The following is a 22,722-nucleotide window of genomic DNA, read 5'->3' on the forward strand; positions in this document are numbered from 1 at the left end:
TGCAAGAATGCCGTTTTATTTTCCTCTTTCTGATGGGTGAGTTACAGAGGTCCCGGTTCGAAGGGTGGAAGTTTATTTTCAAAAGACAAATCAAGCCCAGATTGATGGCGAGTAGGGCGACATGACAAGAAAAAATTATATATATATATGCAATATTTTGATAAATATTTTCTACACAGCAAATACCATTTAACTTATCCAAATGTATCAGAACAAGACTTTAAAAATATAAAACAAATCAGCACCAAAACAAGGCTAAAACAAAACTAAAGAGTCAAAAAAAGGCTTTGTGATATCTATATTGTGATAAAAATGGAGATGTATTGTCCAGCTGTAATGGATCAGCCCAGCCTCGTAAGTGGGGTAAGTTAAAGCTCCTCTAAGCGATCCCGTTTTGCTGTTCCGGCACCGTTGCGTTCCCATCAAGCCCCACTAGATGCGCCGCTAGATGCACCACCATGTGTGCCACGCTCGCTAACAGCAGAAAGAGACCGGCGCCACACCTCCCTCACCTCACAGCACACCCCCAACACAAGCCTCACCCGCCCCATGCCCCCCGCACCATGTAAACACAAACATGTGAACAAGAGATCAAATGTTTGAAGCAGATGACGCAGCAACAGTTAGCGGCTAACAGTTTAGCATCATGACTGAAGTTTCTGACCGACCTGCTCTGATGCAGCTTGTGAAATGTCCATTTGTTTATTAATCCGATATCTACAGGAGCTGTCGGGTCGGGTCAGTTTCCTCCTTATGACGACAAAGCAAAGCAGCACCGGAGGAGAGGCTGATGCGTTCAAGGGTTGCGGGAAAAAAAGGTTTCACACTGTAAACTTTGTTATAAATGGAAATATTATGTTCCCCCAAAAAAGAGACTTTCATGTAAGTTGCAGTTTAGCAAATAATAAGTCTCAAAATGTTTACTGTCACAAATCTTATTTATGCTGATAAATGTGTGTTTCACAGAGTAATGAGATTTCCTCATCTCATTGAACACAATCAGAGCAGCTTGTAAAGTGTGGAGGGGAGTGAGGGGCGTGGGTGACACAGGAAAGCCAGGTGGGGTCACTCCTGCAGCTGTTCAAGGCAACAAATCATCTGTCATCGTCAAGATCACTGGTCACCTGCCTACCTACTGTCCGTGGAACAGTAGATACAGCATATGGTAAACAATAAATGTACATAACTTGAATCCATGTTATAAAAAAAAAAAATGATTATATGTATTTCAAGCAGGGCTGCACGATTTTGTAGAAATACCTGCAATATTTCTGAAAAGAATTGCGATTTGCGTTTTATTTTCACATAAACTATAGTTTGATGTGCACAATATAAACAAGAGCAGGCGTCTTTAAATTTGAAAGATTTTAAGGGATTTAAAAAATGTTAAATGATGTATTTTCCTCCCCGTACATGTTCCAGCAATGTCCTAAAGTGTAGAATGAGCCCAGACCTGTTAATTCCGTCCCGAAGTGCCGTCAAGCACAACCTTAATATAGAAACTACAGTTGCATCTAGTCCCTTTAAATGTGAACTACTAAACTAATACAAGAATTGGCGGTATGTGCGTACAGGTCGACAGTGCAGGGTTAGCAGGTAAGACGTAGGACTCCATGGACACAGGACATTTAGTAGTCTGCAAATGATCTTCCACGGCCGAAAATAACTGCATTCAATTTGATTCTGATTAATTATGCAGCAGTAATTTTGACGAAGCAGAACAATAGCACATGCTTTAAATATGGAGTCCTGGGGAAAAAGCTGAGTGTTCTTCCATTTCTGCTGATGCCGCTGCAGCCGGAGGCATCACATCTCTAGGATTACTAATAATATGAAAAACCACCTTACGCTCTTGCGAGTCCAATGTGGCAATTATGTGCATTGAAAATGCACTGGGCTGGTGGCTGATATTAAATACACCAATTACTCCTTGCTTTAAGGCAGAGAAATGTGTCCACACCAAACGCACAAAAGCTCTTTTCCAGACACTTAAGTGTGAGTTACACTTTCCAGCCACATCATCCCCGGTGCATGCCAGTGCGCGGCATGTGGACGGGCCCTACTCACTTCCTCTTGTGCCACCTCTTTAAAAGACAATATGCTTTCCACATGGGAGAAGTAACTGTAGGGAGTTCAGCGCTAGTCAGACCGCTGAGCAAATAAAGGCAGTGCCCGTGTAAACTGCTGGGATCAGCCAAATCAATAGTAATAACCATAATAAAACTGTATATGGACTCAAGTGGTGCTTCTACATAATGGTGAGTCAATAAATGCAAGACAAACGCCTTGTACTTTGGCTTAGTACATTTTCTGCAATACTGAAATACACAAAAAAGCAAACTAAGGCTTAATATTGCCTTCAAGTGCTGTACTGACCATCACAGAATATTGATCTCTGAAATATCCTTTATTGCCCACACTCTTACCTTGTCTTCAATATCGATTGCTCATTCAACACAATACATTTTTTCTCATAATTACAAGCAGAGGTGGTGAGTGAAAGCACAAATACTGGTCAAATATTACTCAAATACAAGTAAAGGTTGCTCTGTCACATTCTTAAGTGAAAGTATGTTGAGTATTTGCTATAGAATACTTAAGAATACAAAGTAAAGAAAAAATCAGTAGCAAAAAAAAAACTGCAGCTTCAAACACACAATTGTCGTCCAATTTCCCTGTGTACGGCAACACAAAGGGGACAAACTTTGTGTTGCCGTACATTTCTTCCTCGTTGTGGGTCAGTGGTATCTGACAGTACATCTGCACACCTACAGGAGAGTGCCTTATTATTAAAAAGAACTAAACACATGGCCAAATTTACTGTATAGTTTGGAGCCTTTATATAAATCTAGTGGAGTAGAAAGTATTTATATGTTTCTTTCAAATGTAGAGAAGTAAAAGTAATCAACAGAAATAAAGTTCAGATTCTCAAAGACTCTGAGTGCAGTACTTAAGTAAATGTACTTAAAAACTGACCACCTCTGATTGCAAGACATTACGACTATCAAGTCAAATTGGAGACTAAGTAAGCGGAGAATAAACAATGAAACATTGGACAAAGGATTTCCTGTGTGACCTCACCGAGAAGTAAAAATGTTTGGTAGGAATACAATGGATGTAAACAATAAAAAGTAACTACGGTAAGTCTTAGCAAAAAAACTAAAAATAATTGCTTAGGATAAATTGATGGATAACAACCATGGACTGTGAAAAACATGGACGTAGCATCGTCGCTATTAGCTGCTGATGCCTAATAGGAAATGGCGGCAGGCTCCGGAAGTTTCTATTAAATCTGTTTTGCTTCCTATGTAGAGTTGCCATTCTTATCACGTGTTTGTCTCAACATGAGCAATATTGGCTTATTTTCCTCCTTTTGGAGCAGGCCCCCCCAAAAAACGCTAAACGGCTAGCATGAACAAGCTGCCATTAGCCACTGCTGAACGCTAAGGGGGAACTTAGCCATCCTCAGTTATTCTACAGTCTATGATAACAACCCAATTACCAGAAAGAAAACCCATTTCTTTGACAAGAAATAGGGCTGCAAAATTAGCAAATATGTCGAAATTGCAATTTGAATGGCTGCCATTAGTAAATGTTCTTAATATTCTCTGCAAACAACAAAAACTGTTGTCTCCAAAGGATCAGATGATTATTCAGTCTTCTCTCAAACACTGACGCTCCAGGACATGATATGTAGATTGAACTGAATGTTGGCTATTTCTTTTTTTTTTTTTTCCAATCATAAATCGCAATACTCATGAAAAAATAATTGCAGCTATAGTGTTTTCCAAAAATCGCACAGCCCTACGAGAAAATGCCACTTACCTAGAAGCACTGCATGTCTAAGTCGAGTGGATAAAAGGCAGTGACAGAGAGGCCAGGGGTGGCAGGGACGGGGCATTCCTGCTCCTCAAGAGGTCCAGAATCACTGTCACAATCGCTCCCCCATCAAAAAAATATCCAAGCGTTCTCCCGACAGCGCGTGATCACGTGTCTCGGTCCGAGCGAGCCCGGTGTTGTCGAGCAGAACTTTGCCTGACCGGGGGATTTCTGACCTCACTCCAGCGAATTAACTTCTTATTAAAGATAGTGCATTTTGGAGCCGCTCCGGTAGACGATGCCCCCCCCCCCCCACAGAGTTGTGTGTGCGGGCCCGCAAAGAGCAGGATTTAGGTGCTCAGGGGAGGAGAGGGAGGGAAAAATGTGAGTTTCATGAAGTTCAATGGGTGAACAAGGCAAGATGAGGCGGGGAAATGTGCAAGTCTTTTGGAGTTGCATTCAAAATTATGCGCCAAGAGGAAGAGATGAGGATTGAGGCCATTTCAAGACATTTCAGATCAAAATGGAAACAATGACAACATATTTATGAACCAGTCGGTCTGTGTAGGACAACAGTATCTCCAGATGATATTTGTACAGCATGAATCTGTATGTCATAGCATAGTTTAACCAGGTCTTAAAACGATGCAACACTGGTAAGACCCCTAAAATGACAGCCCTACTGAAAAAGCTGGGGCTAACATTCATTTTTCAGCGTCCACGTGGGGTCCGTGTCTGCTCTGTTCTCAGCCGGAGCAGGCGTTATCAGCTTAGGCCAACACCTCACAGGTGAGGCTCTCCTTAGAGCCAAAGGTCGCTCCAAAGGGGCCTCTTCCCTGTTGCACTGCTGCAGACTGACTCACTGTGAGCCAGAGGTGGGTAGTAATCGACTCAAGTACATTTACTTCAGAACATTTGGAAAGAAATTGTACTTCTAGGAGAAGCTCTATCACAAAGTGCATTTTACTTGTACTGTGCCATCATGTGACTAAAACATTTGGCTACTCTTTGCGTAAAAGACAAAGCAAAAAATGTGCAATTTATCTTTCAAATAAATGCTACTTGATCAACTTGTTATGGTGTACAAGAAATATTAGGTTTTGTACATAAACTGTATTGTATGTTGGATTACGTCACTACTACTTTTACCTTCCAATTAATAATTAAATGCATTTACTTGTTCTTGAGTAAATAGTGACTTACCCACCTCTTGCACAGCGAACAAGAGCCTTCTCTCTGCAGCTGTAGGCAATTCACTATTCAAGGATGATCTATTCTGCACTTTTCTTTTTTTTCAATGAGCGACGAGTGATGTCATCCAAAATACCGGTCGATGACAGACGGGTTGTTCCCATTCATTTCGATTCAAGAGTGAAAGTCACAATGATCTACTGGTGCCTCCAGGAAAAGTATCAACTACAAGGTAATCACATTTAAATCGGGCGAATAGTGTGTTGGTAATTACACGAAAACTGAACATAGGTCTGCCTATTTTATGAGGAACACATAGAAAACAGATAAGCCATATTCTTTCAAAATACATTGGTGTCACGTAAACAAAGTCTGTGCTCTGTCAGCTGCTTCTGCTTGGTCTCCAAAGGCCAAATGATCTCAGAGAGGCAGCGCCAATTATTGGAGTTTTTAGTGCAGAGCAGGTTCCTCCGATACCAACACCGGTGATTCTAGGCCAATACCACCGATTTTTCAGGCATCCTATCTGCAAGCACCTGAACACAAATCAGACATCATATTAAATGTTTTCTAACCCGAGTTTGGACACGTGCTACGAAGTTTGTTTTGCTAACGGTGCGGCTGGTTAGCGCATGAAGAAGAACGCACAGAGCTGCCGTCATTGAACCCCTGTCCTGCTGGGCCGGGTGGTTCCCGTGACTGAAGAGGGACTGGGGGGGGGGGGGGGGGGGGGGTTCAGGAACTGTCCCCATGATGAACTGTTTGGTGCAAAAATGCCTATTATGTTCATATCAACTCAAAATACTGGCTCACACCATCTTAAATAACTGGCTGAGGAGGTTCTGCAGACACTAAAACCTCTGATAATCACATGTGTTAAGATTTTTGCTTCCTTCATTTGATCTTTAGAGTGGAAGCAGACCAAGTGGTATCGGACTGGTGCTCAATATCAGTGACTATTCTGAGCCCAAGCATCTATTGTGATCGGATTGGGGAAAATGGCACCGGTACAGCTCTGCAGAGCCTCCGCAGTCGGTGTTTATGCTGCTAGCGTAGCCATTAGCTCCACCTCCAGTCAAAATCAGCTGCAGTTTTCATTCAAATGATATTGCAATGACACAAATTCACACCTCCTTCCAAAAACACACGGTTACAATGATCGGCGGTGTGAAACGTCCAAACCCCGCTAACGCCGCCACATGTCACTCCTGATTCAAAGCAAGTCATCAATCGTAAACAACAGGAGAGATAGGCAATGTCACCAAGCGCTTACGTTACAATCCCTGGCATTCTGCTTTCCCTCAATTGGTGCTTAGAAGGCGGCGGCAGCACAATGACTGGGGAGGGGGCAGCCCATCCAGATAAGGCACCCTTCTTTACAACAGGATTTATTTAGGGCTCAAGATAAGAAATACAGGGCGGGCAGGGGATGCAGTGCGCTGTTGGCGAGCTAATGCATAACTAAGGGTGGGTAAATGTTCGATACTTTTTCATGCCAATACCTGGCTTTCGATATCTGTCTATCCATCGGCTAATCCTGAAACAGCACAACGCAAAACAAAGAAGGTGCATGTCAGCAACGGTTGTGTTTTGAGTTGATATTATGACACCCACAGCTGCGGGGATGGGCCAGTAGATTACACGTGCTGAAGGGAACATAAAAATTTGACTTCATGGATCTATAGTACAGTAAGAGCACTCACTCTCTTGTCACTCTTGATTTTTGGTACAAATGCCAAAATGTACCATAGATACAGACAGCATCTTTGCAAACGCCCATATATGGTCATGTTCGAAGCAGCCAGAACTGAACTTTCTCTCATTTCTCCACCATTACTTTAAAGCAGAAGTAAGTACCTCATGAAAATGGTTTATTAAGCTAAACTTACTTACTTAGTTCTTTAGGAAATGCTGTATTTTAAACATATTTTTTCTTTTAAATAAAAATACAGTGGCATGAAGCGGAGCAAAGTGGTCCATAAATACTTAAAGGGGGGATATCATGCAAAATGGACTTTTTCAAGCTTTACATCATGTTATTATGTCATTCCCTCATTAAAAACATGCCTGAAGTGTTGCCTTGGCACATTCACGTATATTTGAGTAATCTGTAAAAACTCTGATGGCGGCCATTTTAGGGATAGGTTTGCCTGAGTCCTCCTAGGAACGCCCCCACCTCCTAGAGACGCCTCCGAGCTTTCGTCACCAGCCGAGTAACCAACCACTGCTCCTCAGCAGAACCCCCTCCCCACTGATGCCACAGACAGCGTGTGGAGGGGGCGTGTCTGAAAGGCTCAGAGGTTCTTAAAGAGACAGAGGCCTATTTCAAGACATTCACTACAGCCATTTTGAGAGAGCAATTTTATACAAGGCAGTTATTCTAATTTACTGCATTTACAGACTAACAGAAGGTTTGGTCATCATTGTAGTGTGATGTAGACTGGTGCTATGTGATTGAAAAAAGCAGAATACCCCCTCTTTAAATAAAAATACAGTGACATGAATAGGAGCAAAGTGGTCCATAAATACTTCAAAAACGGACGAGCCGGAAAGCTATGCTACTAGCTTCATGCTTCGTTTAGGAATTCGCAAAGCAATGCTAACGAGTGCCGTTTCTTGCTTCTACTGAACAATTTGCCCTAGAAAAAACATCCATACGGACCCGACTGGCTCGACTTCATTGGTGTGTGATAAATATGAGGACAGAAGAGAGACTGGCTGTGCGTGTCAAAGGCAGTCAAAAAGGGTAGGAGGCACTCCGGAGTAGCAAAAATTAATTAAAAATCCTTTATTGGTGCATGGACAAAATAGATTAAAAAACGCCAACGCGTTTCGACAGCTATGTCTTCATCAGGGCGATCTTATAAATATGTTTAAAGTCTGCCAGAAAACGGCTAAAAAGAGTGAAAACTTGTGATTCCCATGAGGTTTTCTTCCCCCTCAACTGAGCCACGCCCCCTTGTATGAAGCGTTGCTGTCTGTATCTATACACTGCAGCCTCGTGTTTTGGTTAAAAGACAGTCAAGTTTGTGCGATGATCCCGTGCGCTCTGGAGGCAAAAAAATGTCCCGTCTCTCTTGTTGTCCTGTGCTTTTCTCCTCTTTACTCACAATCACTGAACCCGAGTTTTCTTGTATAGTCCAGGTTCAGTCCTGGCTTAGTTCTGAACAAGACCCAGTTCAGACATGCCCATTGCCATCTCTAAAAAAATGTTATTGAGCTAAATGCCAACATCAGACTGTTAACTGTACCCAACCCCATGCATAACCCACTACATCAATAGTCCCACAATAAAGCGATTCAGAGTATGTAAAAGCAACCAAATACAATCGACGAGTTGAATGAGCCGACTTATTCTGAAGGTCAATTTGCACCAACCACTTTCGCGATCCCTCATCTCAAAATGGCCCAATATGTCGCTTTAAGATCTCTGATAACAACAGTAAATCCACAAATTTGAACTATTCATGCACCCGTGGGAACCCCTCTGTGCCAGTACTTTGCCAAAAACACAACAGCCCCACACATCAGTAAAGAAAAAAAGAAAAGAAAAACCCGGGTTCAAGAGTCGCAGGTAAGGGGGGAGGCCCGGGGCGGTAAAAAAAGGCGCGCATTGTGCATTCTGATGGAAGCGATTACTCATAGGCAAACATGTCGGCCGCTTTCGCCAGTTAAATGTCCCGATTCAGAGCCCTGGAGAAACACGAGTCCTCAGTCCACATAATTTTGGTTTATGGGGAGAGAGAGCGAGTCCACACCCAGCTACCTCAGCAGTGCCGTGCCTGGTCCTGTTCCTCTCGAGTATGCTCCACTTCTCTTTGGTCAGAAAGGCAGGGAGCAGGGGAGGGAGATTTTGACAGCCTCGGTGATACACGAGTAAAAGGGATCGCTGTGTCCTTGGGCGAGACGCTGCTATAGTAAAAAAACACAAGACCTCAACTCACCCAAAATCTCTATTACAATAAACTGAGATTAGGTGCCATATTTGTAAAAGCAATATACATTTGTTTTAAATATTATGTGTTTTGCAGATATTTGGCGATAATGTCAAACACATCTGTATCACGATCTTGGTTAGAAAACGCAACGCAGCTCTAAAACAGCGGAAACAAAATATCTAGTAGTTTCCCTTCCTGATCCTCCATGTGACCAAACAAGCTCCTCCCATCCCCCTGCCCTTGCTAGCCGCGTAGCTGTTTCGACAAAGATTAAGAAAAGAAAAGTTTGTGTTGCTTGTGTGGCTATAATAAAGCTGTGGTGAATGCTTTCACTTTGCAAGTAAAGTATTAATTCCAGTATTTTCCCCACTTGAAAATAATGACTTACGACCTCAGAGCTTTCCAGCTGAATAAACTTGTATGTAAACAAAACAGCTAACGCTACAACAGTTAGCCAGCAAGATGCTAAAGCTATATGAATGTTTTATTACACCAGATATAATTCAAAACACAATAAATAACGTTACATTGAAGGCTTTCACGTTCACATCCCTCGGGTGGTGGTTTTGTTACAGTTTCGTTACTAGCTACACTTCCCCATCGGTCTCCATCTTTTATCTGAACTCGGACCACTCTGATCATCTCCGAGTTTGTTGTAATCACCAGTTCGAAAGGCGTTCCAAGGCAATTCCCCAAGCAGGGGGTCACGAATGTATCCACTACCAGTCTCTTGGAACGCAGCATAAGAGAATAGCCACTGGAGAAAACCCAAAAATGACTCAAAGATGTGCTAGCAGCTCGAAACAACAATCTAGGTGTGTTTTTAATGTGAGAACAACTTTGGAACATGGTACGAGGCTCTGCAAAGTCGATTTCACATAATACCCCTCTCTTTAAAAGGAATAGGCCACCGTTTTTACATACTGAGATATGTTCTTACCTTAGCTTTGACGAGTTCTTTAGGACCTGTCTGATCTTCCCCCGTGCCTTCAGTCACGTAAACACAGCGCAGACGGCGTTAGCATTTAGCCTCTCCCTCTCTCCTCTATAGCTCCAAAACAGGTCAAGATAGAAGCTACCAAGCTCTTCCACGTTTTCCCTATTTAAATATGGTTACGTAAAGTGTTCCACTACAAAGTATAATTACACAAAATTAAACAATGTGGATTTTCTGAGCGGATAAAAGGGGACTATATTGTAAGGCGTAATAACACCAGGAGTAATTTGGCATCCGCACAGTAAAGTGAAGATTACTGCGAGGATTTCAAACTCGTCAAAGCTAAGGTAAGAACACATCTCAGTATGTAAAAACGGTGGCCTATTCCTTTAAGAAAAGAAAAGTTTGTGCTGCTTGTGTGGCTATAGTACAGCTATGGTGAATGCTTTCACTTTGCAACTAAAGTATTAATGCTGCGTTCCAGTATTTTCCCCACTTGAAAGTAATGACTTACGACCTCAGAGCTTTCCAGCTGAATAAACTTGTATGTAAACAAAACAGCTAACGCTACAACAGCTAGCCAATCAGATGCTAAAGCTATATGAGTGTTTTGCTACACCAGATATAGTTCAAAACACAATAAATAACGCTACATTGAAGGCATTAACGTTCACATCCCTCGGGCAGTGGTTTTGTTAGTTTTGTTACTAGCTACACTTCCCCATTGGTGGCCACCATTGCGGTCTCCATCTTGTATCTGAACTCGGACCACTCTGATCATCTCACATAATACCCCTCTCTTTAAAACTGAAAAATCCAACTGAAAATTGTTTTAATAAGAAAAGTAAACCAAACCTAACCCTAAGTGCTGTAAAAATCAGAGCAAAAAACATGGCTGAAGGAGCATCCCAGAAAGTGACATTTTGTAGAGCAGCACTGACTAAAAAGCGACACATACAGAGTCCAGGCGAGTCGAACACAAGAGGTTATTTGATTTGCGTGGAATTTTATTAAGAAGTGGGTGGGGTTCAATGTGGCAGTGAGAGTAGCGGTGGGCAGCAAAAGGCCTCCATTCATTGATCAGGAGCGATGGCGGAGGGAGGCGAACAACACCCCAGTGTGTCCCTGCAGCGCCCTGCCGCTAAAAATGCAGCGTGTGAGCACTTTTGGGTGCGCGTAATTTCTTCTTTCTGCAGTAGCATGGGAGAATGAGTTTCCGTGTTATTTTTTGGATTTTTTTTCTTTTTTTCCCCTAAAGAGCCCACTACAGAAGAAGGCTATAAACAAACGCACCAAAGTTAGAGAGTGTGGGTGGAGTTAAGAACCAGACTCTCTTCCCAAAACATACAGCGTCACAAGAAAGATGAGAGAAGTCCCTTTTGCACGGGGGAAAAAATAACACCAAAACAGCACCCTGGCAAGTTACAAAAGTACCATTCAAAATACAAATGCAGGGTCTTATAGGCTCTGTGCACTGAATGTTTTTGGCTAACTTCCTGTTGGCCAAGTGTAGGGTAAAGACTATTTCCTGTCCACATTTCAACATAAATAAAAAATAAAGATTTTCAAAAAATAGAATAAAACTTATAAACGTCAAGCCAAGTTGGTTTCATAAGAATTTTCTCAGATGCTACGGTGCCATTTTAGCATTTTTTTAAGTATCATTAGCCATTAGCTTCAAGGCTAAAACACCGTTATGAACACAGAAGTCTCCTCTGGGAAATATCCCGAGTAGGGCTGAAACAACTAAACGATTAATCGACAACTAATCGATTACTAAAATAGTTGTCAACTATTCCAGTAATCGATTAATCGTTTTCTAGTAAACACAGACTAAAATTGAGCAAAAAAGACATGACAATTATGTATTTTGGATGAAAATCTACTTTCCTACCTGTTTTTTAAAGTTAGGGTCTGCAGTGTTTTGTACATCATAAATTTCAAAAATATCTGTCTTTGTCTCGTCCAATCAAAGCAGAATTAGCACAAAGAGCCTCCTACAAACGTTTACTTTAAGTTTACTCCATCCACGTGTCCTCAAGCGGCGCCACTTTAGCTTTATGTGATGAAAAAATTGAAAATAATACTATTTCCATGCACCTTTCACAGCCAAGCGATTACCAAAATAATCGTTAGTTGCAGCCCTAATCCCGAGTAAAACGTTTCACATGCAAGATACTTCCAACAACAGTTTTCTTCCGCACAGCCACCGTTTATATATTTCAGCGCAACAAATGCTAACTCTCCATGGGAATAAAACACAGACAGGAAACAGTCATCATCCTCCACTGAAATCCAGGAAGTTGCTAAATTGCCAACCGACTTATTAGCTGTAGAAACGGTTTGGATACTTTAGTCTTTACAAACCATTTCATTTACACCATTTCTGCACAATTATTAAGAATGGGACGGTTTGCAAAGTTCACAGTCAATTTTTTTTCACAATTTGAAGTTTAGAACTGTAACACCAAACCGGCAAATCCTCTACGACTGAACACCTTTTTCATTTAACTTGTCAAACTGGTGTAACTATCAAACCTCTGTCATGCCATTTTTCAAATAGTTTGATTTGACATGTTCATCATCATCATCAAACAAACCCTAATACCTGACACAATGAAAACATTCACTTCGTTGCTGTTGAAGACGTCTTAATGATTTATCTGCACGAGTGTTGACATTGCCAATTCAACACAAATTCCTCCGTGTGGGACAGATAAAAGGTATCTTCTGTTTTGCACTATTCCATCAGAGTCAAATCAATAGTCTTTTGTCGTGACGGATTTTTTGTCAGGTGAGGACGGCCGAGGAACCACGCAACAATCACACAGTATTCAAAACAAAACAAGACGTCAGATTTTCTTCGCTAAAAATGTTCCTAAAAAGCTTCCATTCCCCGGTGAGCCAACGTTGTGAATTTGCATAAAAAGCCACAACATAGTGTCACTGTGTCACCAAAACCCACACCTGCATCTGTGTTCAGAATCGAAGTAGTCCAAACTGAAGCGAAGGGGATGACACTGACGAAGCGAATGCAAACAGGAAGTGGGAGCTGAGGAGCCGTCATCACCAAGTCTTGTGAATGGGAACTCCACAAATTAACCACAATTCACTACAATGCGCCAACAGTTTGAACGTTTCTCTGGTGCTGACAGACAAACTCTCCGTGCTAGCCATTATTGTGAACTGGTGTGGTTAATGGTCATTGGACTGACAATGAATGAATGATTGTACAGTCATTTGCCTCTAAAGGTGCGCTAAAAGTAGTGCATTATTTTAAATTTTGTTTCATGAAGAGGTGGTTTTTCAGATTTAAAATGAGTAGGTCGTCAACAGTCAATGTTTCCTGTTGATGATCTATTTCATTAGAAAAAGACAAAACAAAACAAATGCTGAGCCTGCCTGTTTTGAACTTGAAATATGATCACCAAAAATAAGAACACAAGCAACTCATGATGATTAAAACAACAATGTTATGACTTTCAAAACTTTCCGAATTGATGCGTGAGGACTGAGGAGTAGGACTGAATGATACAAATCGCAAATCAATTGAAATTGCCATATTAATAAGATGATGCTCAGGCCTAATTAATGGGTACAGAAGACAAACAGACAAAAGGAAAATTTGTTGATATAACCCGGAGCAAAAAGTGCAAAATAAAACTCCCAGGCAGTTACATGATATCTAATCACAAGTGCAAGATTCGTCAGAAAAATTGCACTTGAAGTATTTAGACAAAATCAGCTCTCGTGAGGAGTCGTCTTCTGATGAATGACTCGTCAGTAGGCTGCCCCAGTGCCGCACTAAATGCACAGTCACTGTGAAAAACACTGGGCTACTGTCACCAGAACTGAAATAAACAAACAGTTGACACAACAGAAGCCACTATCCTCGGCATCCTGTAGTTGTGAGTCACTTCCTTGGATTGCCGATTGCGACGCTAACCCCGAGAGGAGCACGTGGAGGAGCTCACCTGAGTTTTCCCACACATAAAAAGTCATTACGGAGCCGTCACCCGCGAACAGGAAGCAGCCGGGGCCAAATGTGGCCCGACAAGTGAACTCAGGCAGGTTCGAACAGGCTCATCCACGCACCTACTCTTCTAATGGAGCAGACAAAACAACACACCTCCACACGACGAGGAAGCTGGGACAATATGTACCACTGCAGGCTAAACACAGCATCAGTTAGGGAAGTAACAACATCAGATAGAAAACTGCATGGCCTTTAATAACTTTATACACTTAACCACAATACAAAGACTAAATGACACAAAGATGAACAAAACACCCATGCGTCTCAAAGTCATCGGCTAGATTATAATGTTTTTGTCATAAAACCATCACAGCTCATGGTAAAACAACAGATCAAATCAGCACCAGAGCAGGACAGGATTTCTTACAAAATATCACTGTAATGATAGGACATAAAGCTTGACTGTCTACACCACTACAAAGATATTTTTCTAATTGTAAAATATTATAAGGCTACCATATCTTATCTTATCTTATCTTATCAGGAGTATACCGTAACCTCATTCTCACTCATTTCTTGTTCATCACTAAAACTGACCATTTACAGGCTTCAACTGTGAATTATTAACTTTGTTGTAACGTCACACAACAACCAATATTGAATCGAACGCCTCACTACTTCCTTTCACAGCAGAAAAAGGTTAAAACCGAGTGACACACTTCGAGTTGAACCCCATGTTGCATTAAAAGTACACAAACTGCACACACACACAGTATATGGTGAAGAAGACCTACAGTATACAAATGTGACCGCACTGTTTTACATGCCAGGTGCTATAAAGGACGTCTACTTCCAAGCAACAGGACAACTTGAACGTGGCCATTGTGCTCAGTGCAGTGTTAATTTCGTCAACTAAAATATTTAGTCTTAATTTTAGTCAAAGTGTTGTTTTTGACGACTAAAATTGGACTAAAACTAAATTAAAAGTTTCTCATGAGACTAAAACTATGACTAAAGTGTCCAGATATTTTAGTCGACTAAAATCAGACTAAATAAAAATGAAAAGGAGAGACTAAAATCATCCAAACTTGTATTGAGCGTCTGAAAGAGCCTCAGATCATGTAAATTCTCTGCCAAAGGATCAGCTCTGAGCTTTGTTCATGTGGAGCAGCTCCATGAAGCAGAGGAACAAGATTAAATATGATTATAATGAATAATATCAATGCAAAGTCGACTAAATTCGTCTTAAATTTAGTCGACTAAATTTACTTGAAAATTTGAGTCGACTAAATTTACTTGAAAATTTTAGTCGACTAAAATTACTTGAAAATTTGAGTAGACTAAAACTAGACTAAATCAAAATATGTTGTCAAAATTAACCCTGGCTCAGTGCAGTGACTGGAAGGTTCATTCATAACAATCATTTGCAATGAGGAACAACATCATACTTAGAAGAGAGGATGTGGATAAGTCAATGTCACGTCTGGACTCGGATAATATTTAAGGTTACTGTTAAAACACAAGTTAGTTTGTTGACCTGGGCTTAAGCATAAAAATAAGGATCCCATATGTTTCAAGCACATCTTTTCAAAGTTTACACCAGCTTTGGCGCCTGTAAACCCACAAACCTCAAATCACGTTATGAATGTGTCACCTTTGATTCTAAAAGATGCTGAGATTCTGTAAAAACTCCCACTAAACACTACAAACATGCCACACTAGTCATGGCTCCGAGCAGGAGTCTCTGACCCCGAATGGCTGGTGCTGTGAAGTTAGCAACTTTAGCCTGTTAGCAATCTCCCAAAACTTACCAGAAGACAATCCGTATTGATCTCCGACTTCGGGTCCTTCAACATGGCATCGATTTTGTCAAACCGAGCCTCCAGGGGTTCCGCAGTGGACATTTTCACAGCCGAAGTCCGTCCCCGATGCTCGACACGAAACAAAACAGCGAGGCTAGCTTACTTTTAGCAGCCTGCGGAAGCTAACCGAGTGTTTCTCTCTCCGCCTCCCAACTTTGCGCTTCAAAGAAAAGACATTATTCTCCCCGAGCTCGCGCCGACGATGAAACGCTTCAGATCGCGCTGGATGTTCAAAAGCCACATGATCGGCGTCAAAGGATGTTTTTTCCGAGTGTGCGCGAGAACTTCAGTGGCAAAAGATAAATGCGGCGACAGATTAGTCCGCAGGATGCCAGAGGATAAGGGCTTAAAATGTAGCAGCATCCACACAAAAGGCAATTAAAAAATCTGCAAGTAATGTCCACTCGGGAGGTAAGTTCGCGTTACTAATACAATCCAGGCCCGGCGCCCGCTGATACGCCAGGCTTTTTGCAGGGAAACGCGAGCGTCGGTGACAGCTCAAAAGTAGAGGTGGTTGGAAAAAACTTCTGCTTCTGACAAAAAATGTCTCTGTCTGAAACGCGGCGTCGCTACACCGTCAAATCGTAGTCCTTCCGCCGCGTCCGGAGCGTTGTCATCGCGTCGAGAGCGTTTCCCCGTTCAAGATCCTCAACCTCTCAGGCCCGAAACTGATGAATAAGATCCCGAAGAGGATCGGTTTCCGAAAAAGACGCGAGCGGACGATGCCCGATTTTCTTTTCCCGCAGCAGCCTGACCAACATGTCCGCCTTCCTGTTCGAACCTCGCTTCAAAAATGCCCCGCAGTGCGCATGCGCGGGTCCCAGGGCGCATTCAAAGCGAGCCAAGCTGCGGGCCGGAGGCGCCGCGCGCTCAGGACCGCGGGTTTTGTTTGCGGCAATCGTGCGACATGAAACAGAAAACTGGAAAGAGATAAATAATTAACTATGAAAACTATAAAACTATGAGGGCAAGACGTTTTAGCAGCACAAAAAAAGGATTAACAGCTGATATGAGAGAATTAATGTTTTTGTTTCTGTTGGGGGTCACTACAAGGTCAAATACACACAATAATCTACTTTTTTTTTCCACATAAAAAGTTGCATAATGCACCTTTAAGATAATAATTTTTTGTTCCACAACAGGAACAGTATCAGATCTATTCAAACTTCTAGGCTATTCATTATCAACACATTCGTGTAGCCTATTAAATATTTTTTGCAGGAAATTGTATTTAAATAAAATAAAACATAAAGAATATTAATAATATTAATAATAATGATAAAACAAGTAGCTGAATCACATTTGAAATAATAATAAAAAATAAAATAAATCATGTGATTGAAGTAGCCTAAACATTAAATCTGTCTTTAAAGTGTGATTAATTACCGTTTAAATAAAATATTTACTTTTACTTTAATTAGTTTGTTGCGTCTTCCGAACAGCAGATGGCACCGTTCCGACAATTGAGGGTCCTAGATCTGCGGCGGCCCTGAATCTGCAGTTTCGGTTTGCAGGTCCAAGCTATTGAGAACTGTTCGCAAACTGTTGCGAGCAACATGTTGCTGTCGCTGCTGCAGAAGCGCCACCGCCGAGCCGCACTGCCTCACTGTCCATGAGCCGCACTCTCTATGAGCCGCACTCTCTATGAGCCGCACTCTCTATGAGCCGCACTCACAATGAGCCGCACTGCCAATGAGCCGCACTCTCTATGAGCCGCACTCTCTATGAGCCGCACTCTCTATGAGCCGCTCTCACAATGAGCCGCACTCTCTATGAGCCGCACTCTCTATGAGCCGCTCTCACAATGAGCCGCTCTCACAATGAGCCGCACTCACAATGAGCCGCACTCTCTATGAGCCGCACTCACAATGAGCCGCACTGCCAATGAGCCGCACTCTCTATGAGCCGCACTCTCTATGAGTCGCACTCACAATGAGCCGCACTCTCTATGAGCCGCACTCTCTATGAGCCGCTCTCACAATGAGCCGCACTGCCAATGAGCCGCACTCTCTATGAGCCGCACTCTCTATGAGCCGCTCTCACAATGAGCCGCACTGCCAATGAGCCGCACTCTCTATGAGCCGCACTCTCTATGAGTCGCACTCACAATGAGCCGCACTCTCTATGAGCCGCACTCACAATGAGCCGCACTCACAATGAGCCGCACTCTCTATGAGCCGCACTCACTATGAGCCGCACTCTTTATGAGCCACACTGTCCATGAGCCGCACTCTCTATGAGCCGCACTCACTATGAGCCGCACTCTTTATGAGCCACACTGTCAATGAGCCGCACTCACTATGAGCCGCACTCTCTATGAGCCACACTGCTTCACTGTCCATGAGCCGCACTCTCTATGAGCCACACTGCCTCACTGTCCATGAGCCGCACTGCCAATGAGCCGCACTCTCTATGAGCCGCACTCACTATGAGCCGCACTCTTTATGAGCCACACTGTCAATGAGCCGCACTCACTTTGAGCCGCACTCTCTATGAGCCACACTGCTTCACTGTCCATGAGCCGCACTCTCTATGAGCCACACTGCCTCACTGTCCATGAGCCGCACTGCCAATGAGCCGCACTCTCTATGAGCCGCACTCTTTATGGGCCACACTGTCAATGAGCCGCACTCTTTATGAGCCACACTGCCAATGAGCCGCACTCTCTATGAGCCGCACTCTCTATGAGCCGCACTCACTATGAGCCACACTGCTTCACTGTCCATGAGCCGCACTCTCCATGAGCCGCACTCTCTATGAGCCGCACTGCCTCACTGTCCATGAGCCGCACTGTCCATGAGCCGCACTGTCCATGAGCCGCACTGTCTATGAGCCGCACTGTCTATGAGCCACACTGTATCTGAGCCACACTGCCCATGAGCCGCACTGCTCATGAGCCGCACTGTCTATGAGCCACACTGCTTCACTGTCCATGAGCCGCACTGTCTATGAGCCGCACTGTCTATGAGCCACACTGTATCTGAGCCACACTGCCTATGAGCCGCACTGTCTATGAGCCACACTGTATCTGAGCCACACTGTCTATGAGCTGCACTGCCTATGAGCCACACTGTCTATGAGCCACACTGTCTATGAGCCACACTGTCTATGAGCCACACTGTCTATGAGCCACACTGTCCATGAGCCGCACTGTCTATGAGCCACACTGCCTATGAGCCACACTGTCCATGAGCCGCACTGTCTATGAGCCACACTGCCTATGAGCCGCACTGTCTATGAGCCACACTGCCTATGAGCCACACTGTCCATGAGCCGCACTGTCTATGAGCCACACTGCCTATGAGCCGCACTGTCTATGAGCCGCACTGCCAATGAGCCGCACTCTCTATGAGCCGCACTCTTTATGGGCCACACTGTCAATGAGCCGCACTCTTTATGAGCCACACTGTCTATGAGCCACACTGCCTATGAGCCGCACTGTCTATGAGCCACACTGCCTATGAGCCACACTGTCCATGAGCCGCACTGTCTATGAGCCACACACACTATGAGCCACACTGTCCATGAGCCACACTGTCCATGAGCCGCACTGTCCATGAGCCGCACTGTCCATGAGCCGCACTGTCCATGAGCCGCACTGTCTATGAGCCACACACACTATGAGCCACACTGTCTATGAGCCGCACTGTATATGAGCCACACTGCCTATGAGCCACACTGTCCATGAGCCACACTGTCTATGAGCCACACTGTCCATGAGCCACACTGTCTATGAGCCGCACTGTATATGAGCCACACTGTCCATGAGCCACACTGTCTATGAGCCACACTGTCCATGAGCCACACTGTCTATGAGCCGCACTGTATATGAGCCACACTGTCCATGAGCCACACTGTCTATGAGCCGCACTGTCTATGAGCCACACACACTATGAGCCACACTGCCTATGAGCCACACTGTCCATGAGCCACACTGTATATGAGCCACACTGTATATGAGCCACACTGTCCATGAGCCACACTGTCTATGAGCCACACTGTCCATGAGCCACACTGTCTATGAGCCGCACTGTCTATGAGCCGCACTGTCTATGAGCCACACTGTCTATGAGCCACACTGTCCATGAGCCACACTGTATATGAGCCACACTGTATATGAGCCACACTGTATATGAGCCACACTGCCTATGAGCCACACTGTCCATGAGCCACACTGTCTATGAGCCACACTGTCCATGAGCCACACTGTCTATGAGCCACACTGTCCATGAGCCACACTGTCTATGAGCCGCACTGTCTATGAGCCACACTGTATATGAGCCACACTGTCTATGAGCCACACTGTATATGAGCCACACTGTATATGAGCCACACTGTATATGAGCCACACTGCCTATGAGCCACACTGTCCATGAGCCACACTGTCCATGAGCCACACTGTCTATGAGCCACACTGTCCATGAGCCACACTGTCTATGAGCCGCACTGTCTATGAGCCGCACTGTCTATGAGCCACACTGTCTATGAGCCACACTGCCTATGAGCCACACTGTCTATGAGCCGCACTGTCTATGAGCCACACTGTCCATGAGCCACACTGTCTATGAGCCACACTGTCTATGAGCCGCACTGTCTATGAGCCACACACACTATGAGCCACACTGTCCATGAGCCACACTGTCTATGAGCCGCACTGTCTATGAGCCGCACTGTCTATGAGCCACACTGCCTATGAGCCACACTGTCCATGAGCCACACACACTATGAGCCGCACTGTATATGAGCCACACTGTCCATGAGCCACACTGTCTATGAGCCACACTGTCCATGAGCCACACACACTATGAGCCACACTGTATATGAGCCGCACTGTATCTGAGCCACACTGTCCATGAGCCACACTGTCTATGAGCCACACTGTCCATGAGCCACACTGTCTATGAGCCACACTGTCCATGAGCCACACTGTATATGAGCCGCACTGTCCATGAGCCGCACTGTATATGAGCCGCACTGTATATGAGCCGCACTGTATATGAGCCGCACTCTCGATGAGCCGCACTGCCTATGAGCCGCATACTCTATGAGCCGCACTGCCTATGAGCCGCATACTCTATGAGCCGCACTGCCTATGAGCCGCACTGTATATGAGCCACACTGTCCATGAGCCGCACTGCCCATGAGCCGCACTGTCTATGAGCTGCACTGCCTATGAGCCGCACTGTCCATGAGCCGCACTGCCTATGAGCCGCACTGTCCATGAGCCGCACTGGCGTTTCATTTCCCCTGAGAGTGTGCACAGTAACAATGGACACCAAAACGCTAATCTGCAGGTCTGTTTGGGTCATGAGTAGAGTGACTCCCAAAACCATTAACATTACTCTTTATAATTAGGCTTTAAAACTAAAACTTAGTATTACAACCTACTGGCAAAAGGAACTGCAAAAATATATCATGACAAGCATTCATTACTCAACGAGGCAAACTGTTTTTTCCCAACCAGGGGCACGAGGATTGTTAAAAAAAAAAAAGAGGTTAAACTGAGTCGAATCTCATAACTTTCAAAGGAAATTAGTTTTAGTGAGGTTTTTCAGGAAAAGGTTTGAACTTGAAAGTATTTAGCTTTATTTTTATCACAAAACTCTTTAATAGCTTATTGATTGTGTTGTCTTTCTTTCTTTTTTTACTTAGATGTATTATTTTTTCTCTTTTTTTGTTGTTGTCGTTGTCGTTGTCTTCCTCGTCGTCGTCGTTGTTGTTGTTGTTGTTGTTGTTGTTGTTGTTGTTGTTGTTGTTGTTGTTGTTGTTGTTGTGAAAATTACAGCTGTAATACCAAAGCTGGTATATTGGGTTTTATTGAAATCATTATTCTCTGTTGGTCCGATCTGTTCACTAGATCTTCTGAGATCTTTCATATTAGATTTCTTCTAGTTATAATTCAAAAAATTCTATGTGATATGTTTATTCAAGCTGCTAAATTTTGGCAACACAGCCCGACATAAATACAGCCCGTTTCGGAGCCTACCATTTCCAGGCTCCTCTCGTCTTTGAATGGTCTGTGGCGCCCTCTGCTGGGAGACATATTTTACAACAGTCTCAGCCTCTTCCGCCTAGAATTGCAGTTTTTTTTTTTTTAGACCAGGCCAGGCGTTCCCAAACTCCCCCACTTTACAGTCTGATTTGTGACGCTTGTTTGAATACTATATATTTGGCTTAATTTCACTAAAATCTGATGTTTTCAGTAAAAAATGCATCAGATTCATTGACATAAATGTAAAACATAATTGTCTTGAAATCATCTCATGACCCGCGACCCCACCTCAGTGTCCCACCTCCCCAGGGGGTCCCGACCCCCACTTTGGGAGCTACTGTTTTCGACTACCCAAATTGCCAGTGCCAAACAACGGAATTAAACGGACTTTGCCCATAGATTATAATATATTACCGTTATACATTAGATATTAGGGCACGTTTGTTTCAAAGCCTATAGTTGCATTGAAAATATGGTATTTGGCAACAACAGGGTTCGATTCCCACCTGGACGGGGCCTTTCTGTGTGGAGTTTGCATGTTCTCCCTGTGTCTGCAGGTAGAATGAGAGCGTGTTTGAGAGTGGGCATGGGGGATGACGGATGGACATTAGTCCATGGCTACAATCCGGTGTGGCGTGTTTACATGCATGAGACTCATGTATGTTCATTAACATGCACTGACCAAATAAGCCAATAAATAATGAAAAATAAATAGAAATAAAAAAAACTCTAGTACTTACATTTGCAGTTTTAATAAGAACAGAAAATAAACTTTCTCTAAAAAGCTTAGAATAATTGATATAGTGGCCTATCAATTATTCTGAAGAAATGTGTATCTGCCCTTATGTGTATCTGCCCTTATGTGTATCTGCCTTATGTGTATCTGCCTTATGTGTATCTGCCTTACGTGTATCTGCCTTATGTGTATCTGCCCTTATGTGTATCTGCCCTTATGTGTATCTGCCTTATGTGTATCTGCCTTATGTGTATGTGGCCTTATGTGTATC

At 43.5% G+C, this 22,722-nt stretch overlaps 1 protein-coding gene across 2 annotated transcripts in view; it reads right to left on the reverse strand.

The window, feature by feature from the left end:
* Positions 1 to 16,501, reverse strand: part of rock1 (Rho-associated, coiled-coil containing protein kinase 1) — a 52,123-nt gene extending 35,622 nt beyond the window's left edge. For both annotated transcript variants that reach the window (XM_079569123.1, XM_079569122.1), the window contains exon 1: positions 15,673 to 16,501. In XM_079569123.1, the coding sequence (XP_079425249.1) occupies positions 15,673 to 15,765 (93 nt within the window). In that variant the 5' untranslated portion in view covers positions 15,766 to 16,501. The remainder of the gene's footprint in view (positions 1 to 15,672) is intronic.
* Positions 16,502 to 22,722: the final 6,221 nt, after the last annotated feature.

This window comes from Gobius niger (genome assembly GCF_951799975.1).
Source record: "Gobius niger genome assembly, chromosome: 13".
Classification (NCBI taxonomy): domain Eukaryota; kingdom Metazoa; phylum Chordata; class Actinopteri; order Gobiiformes; family Gobiidae; genus Gobius; species Gobius niger.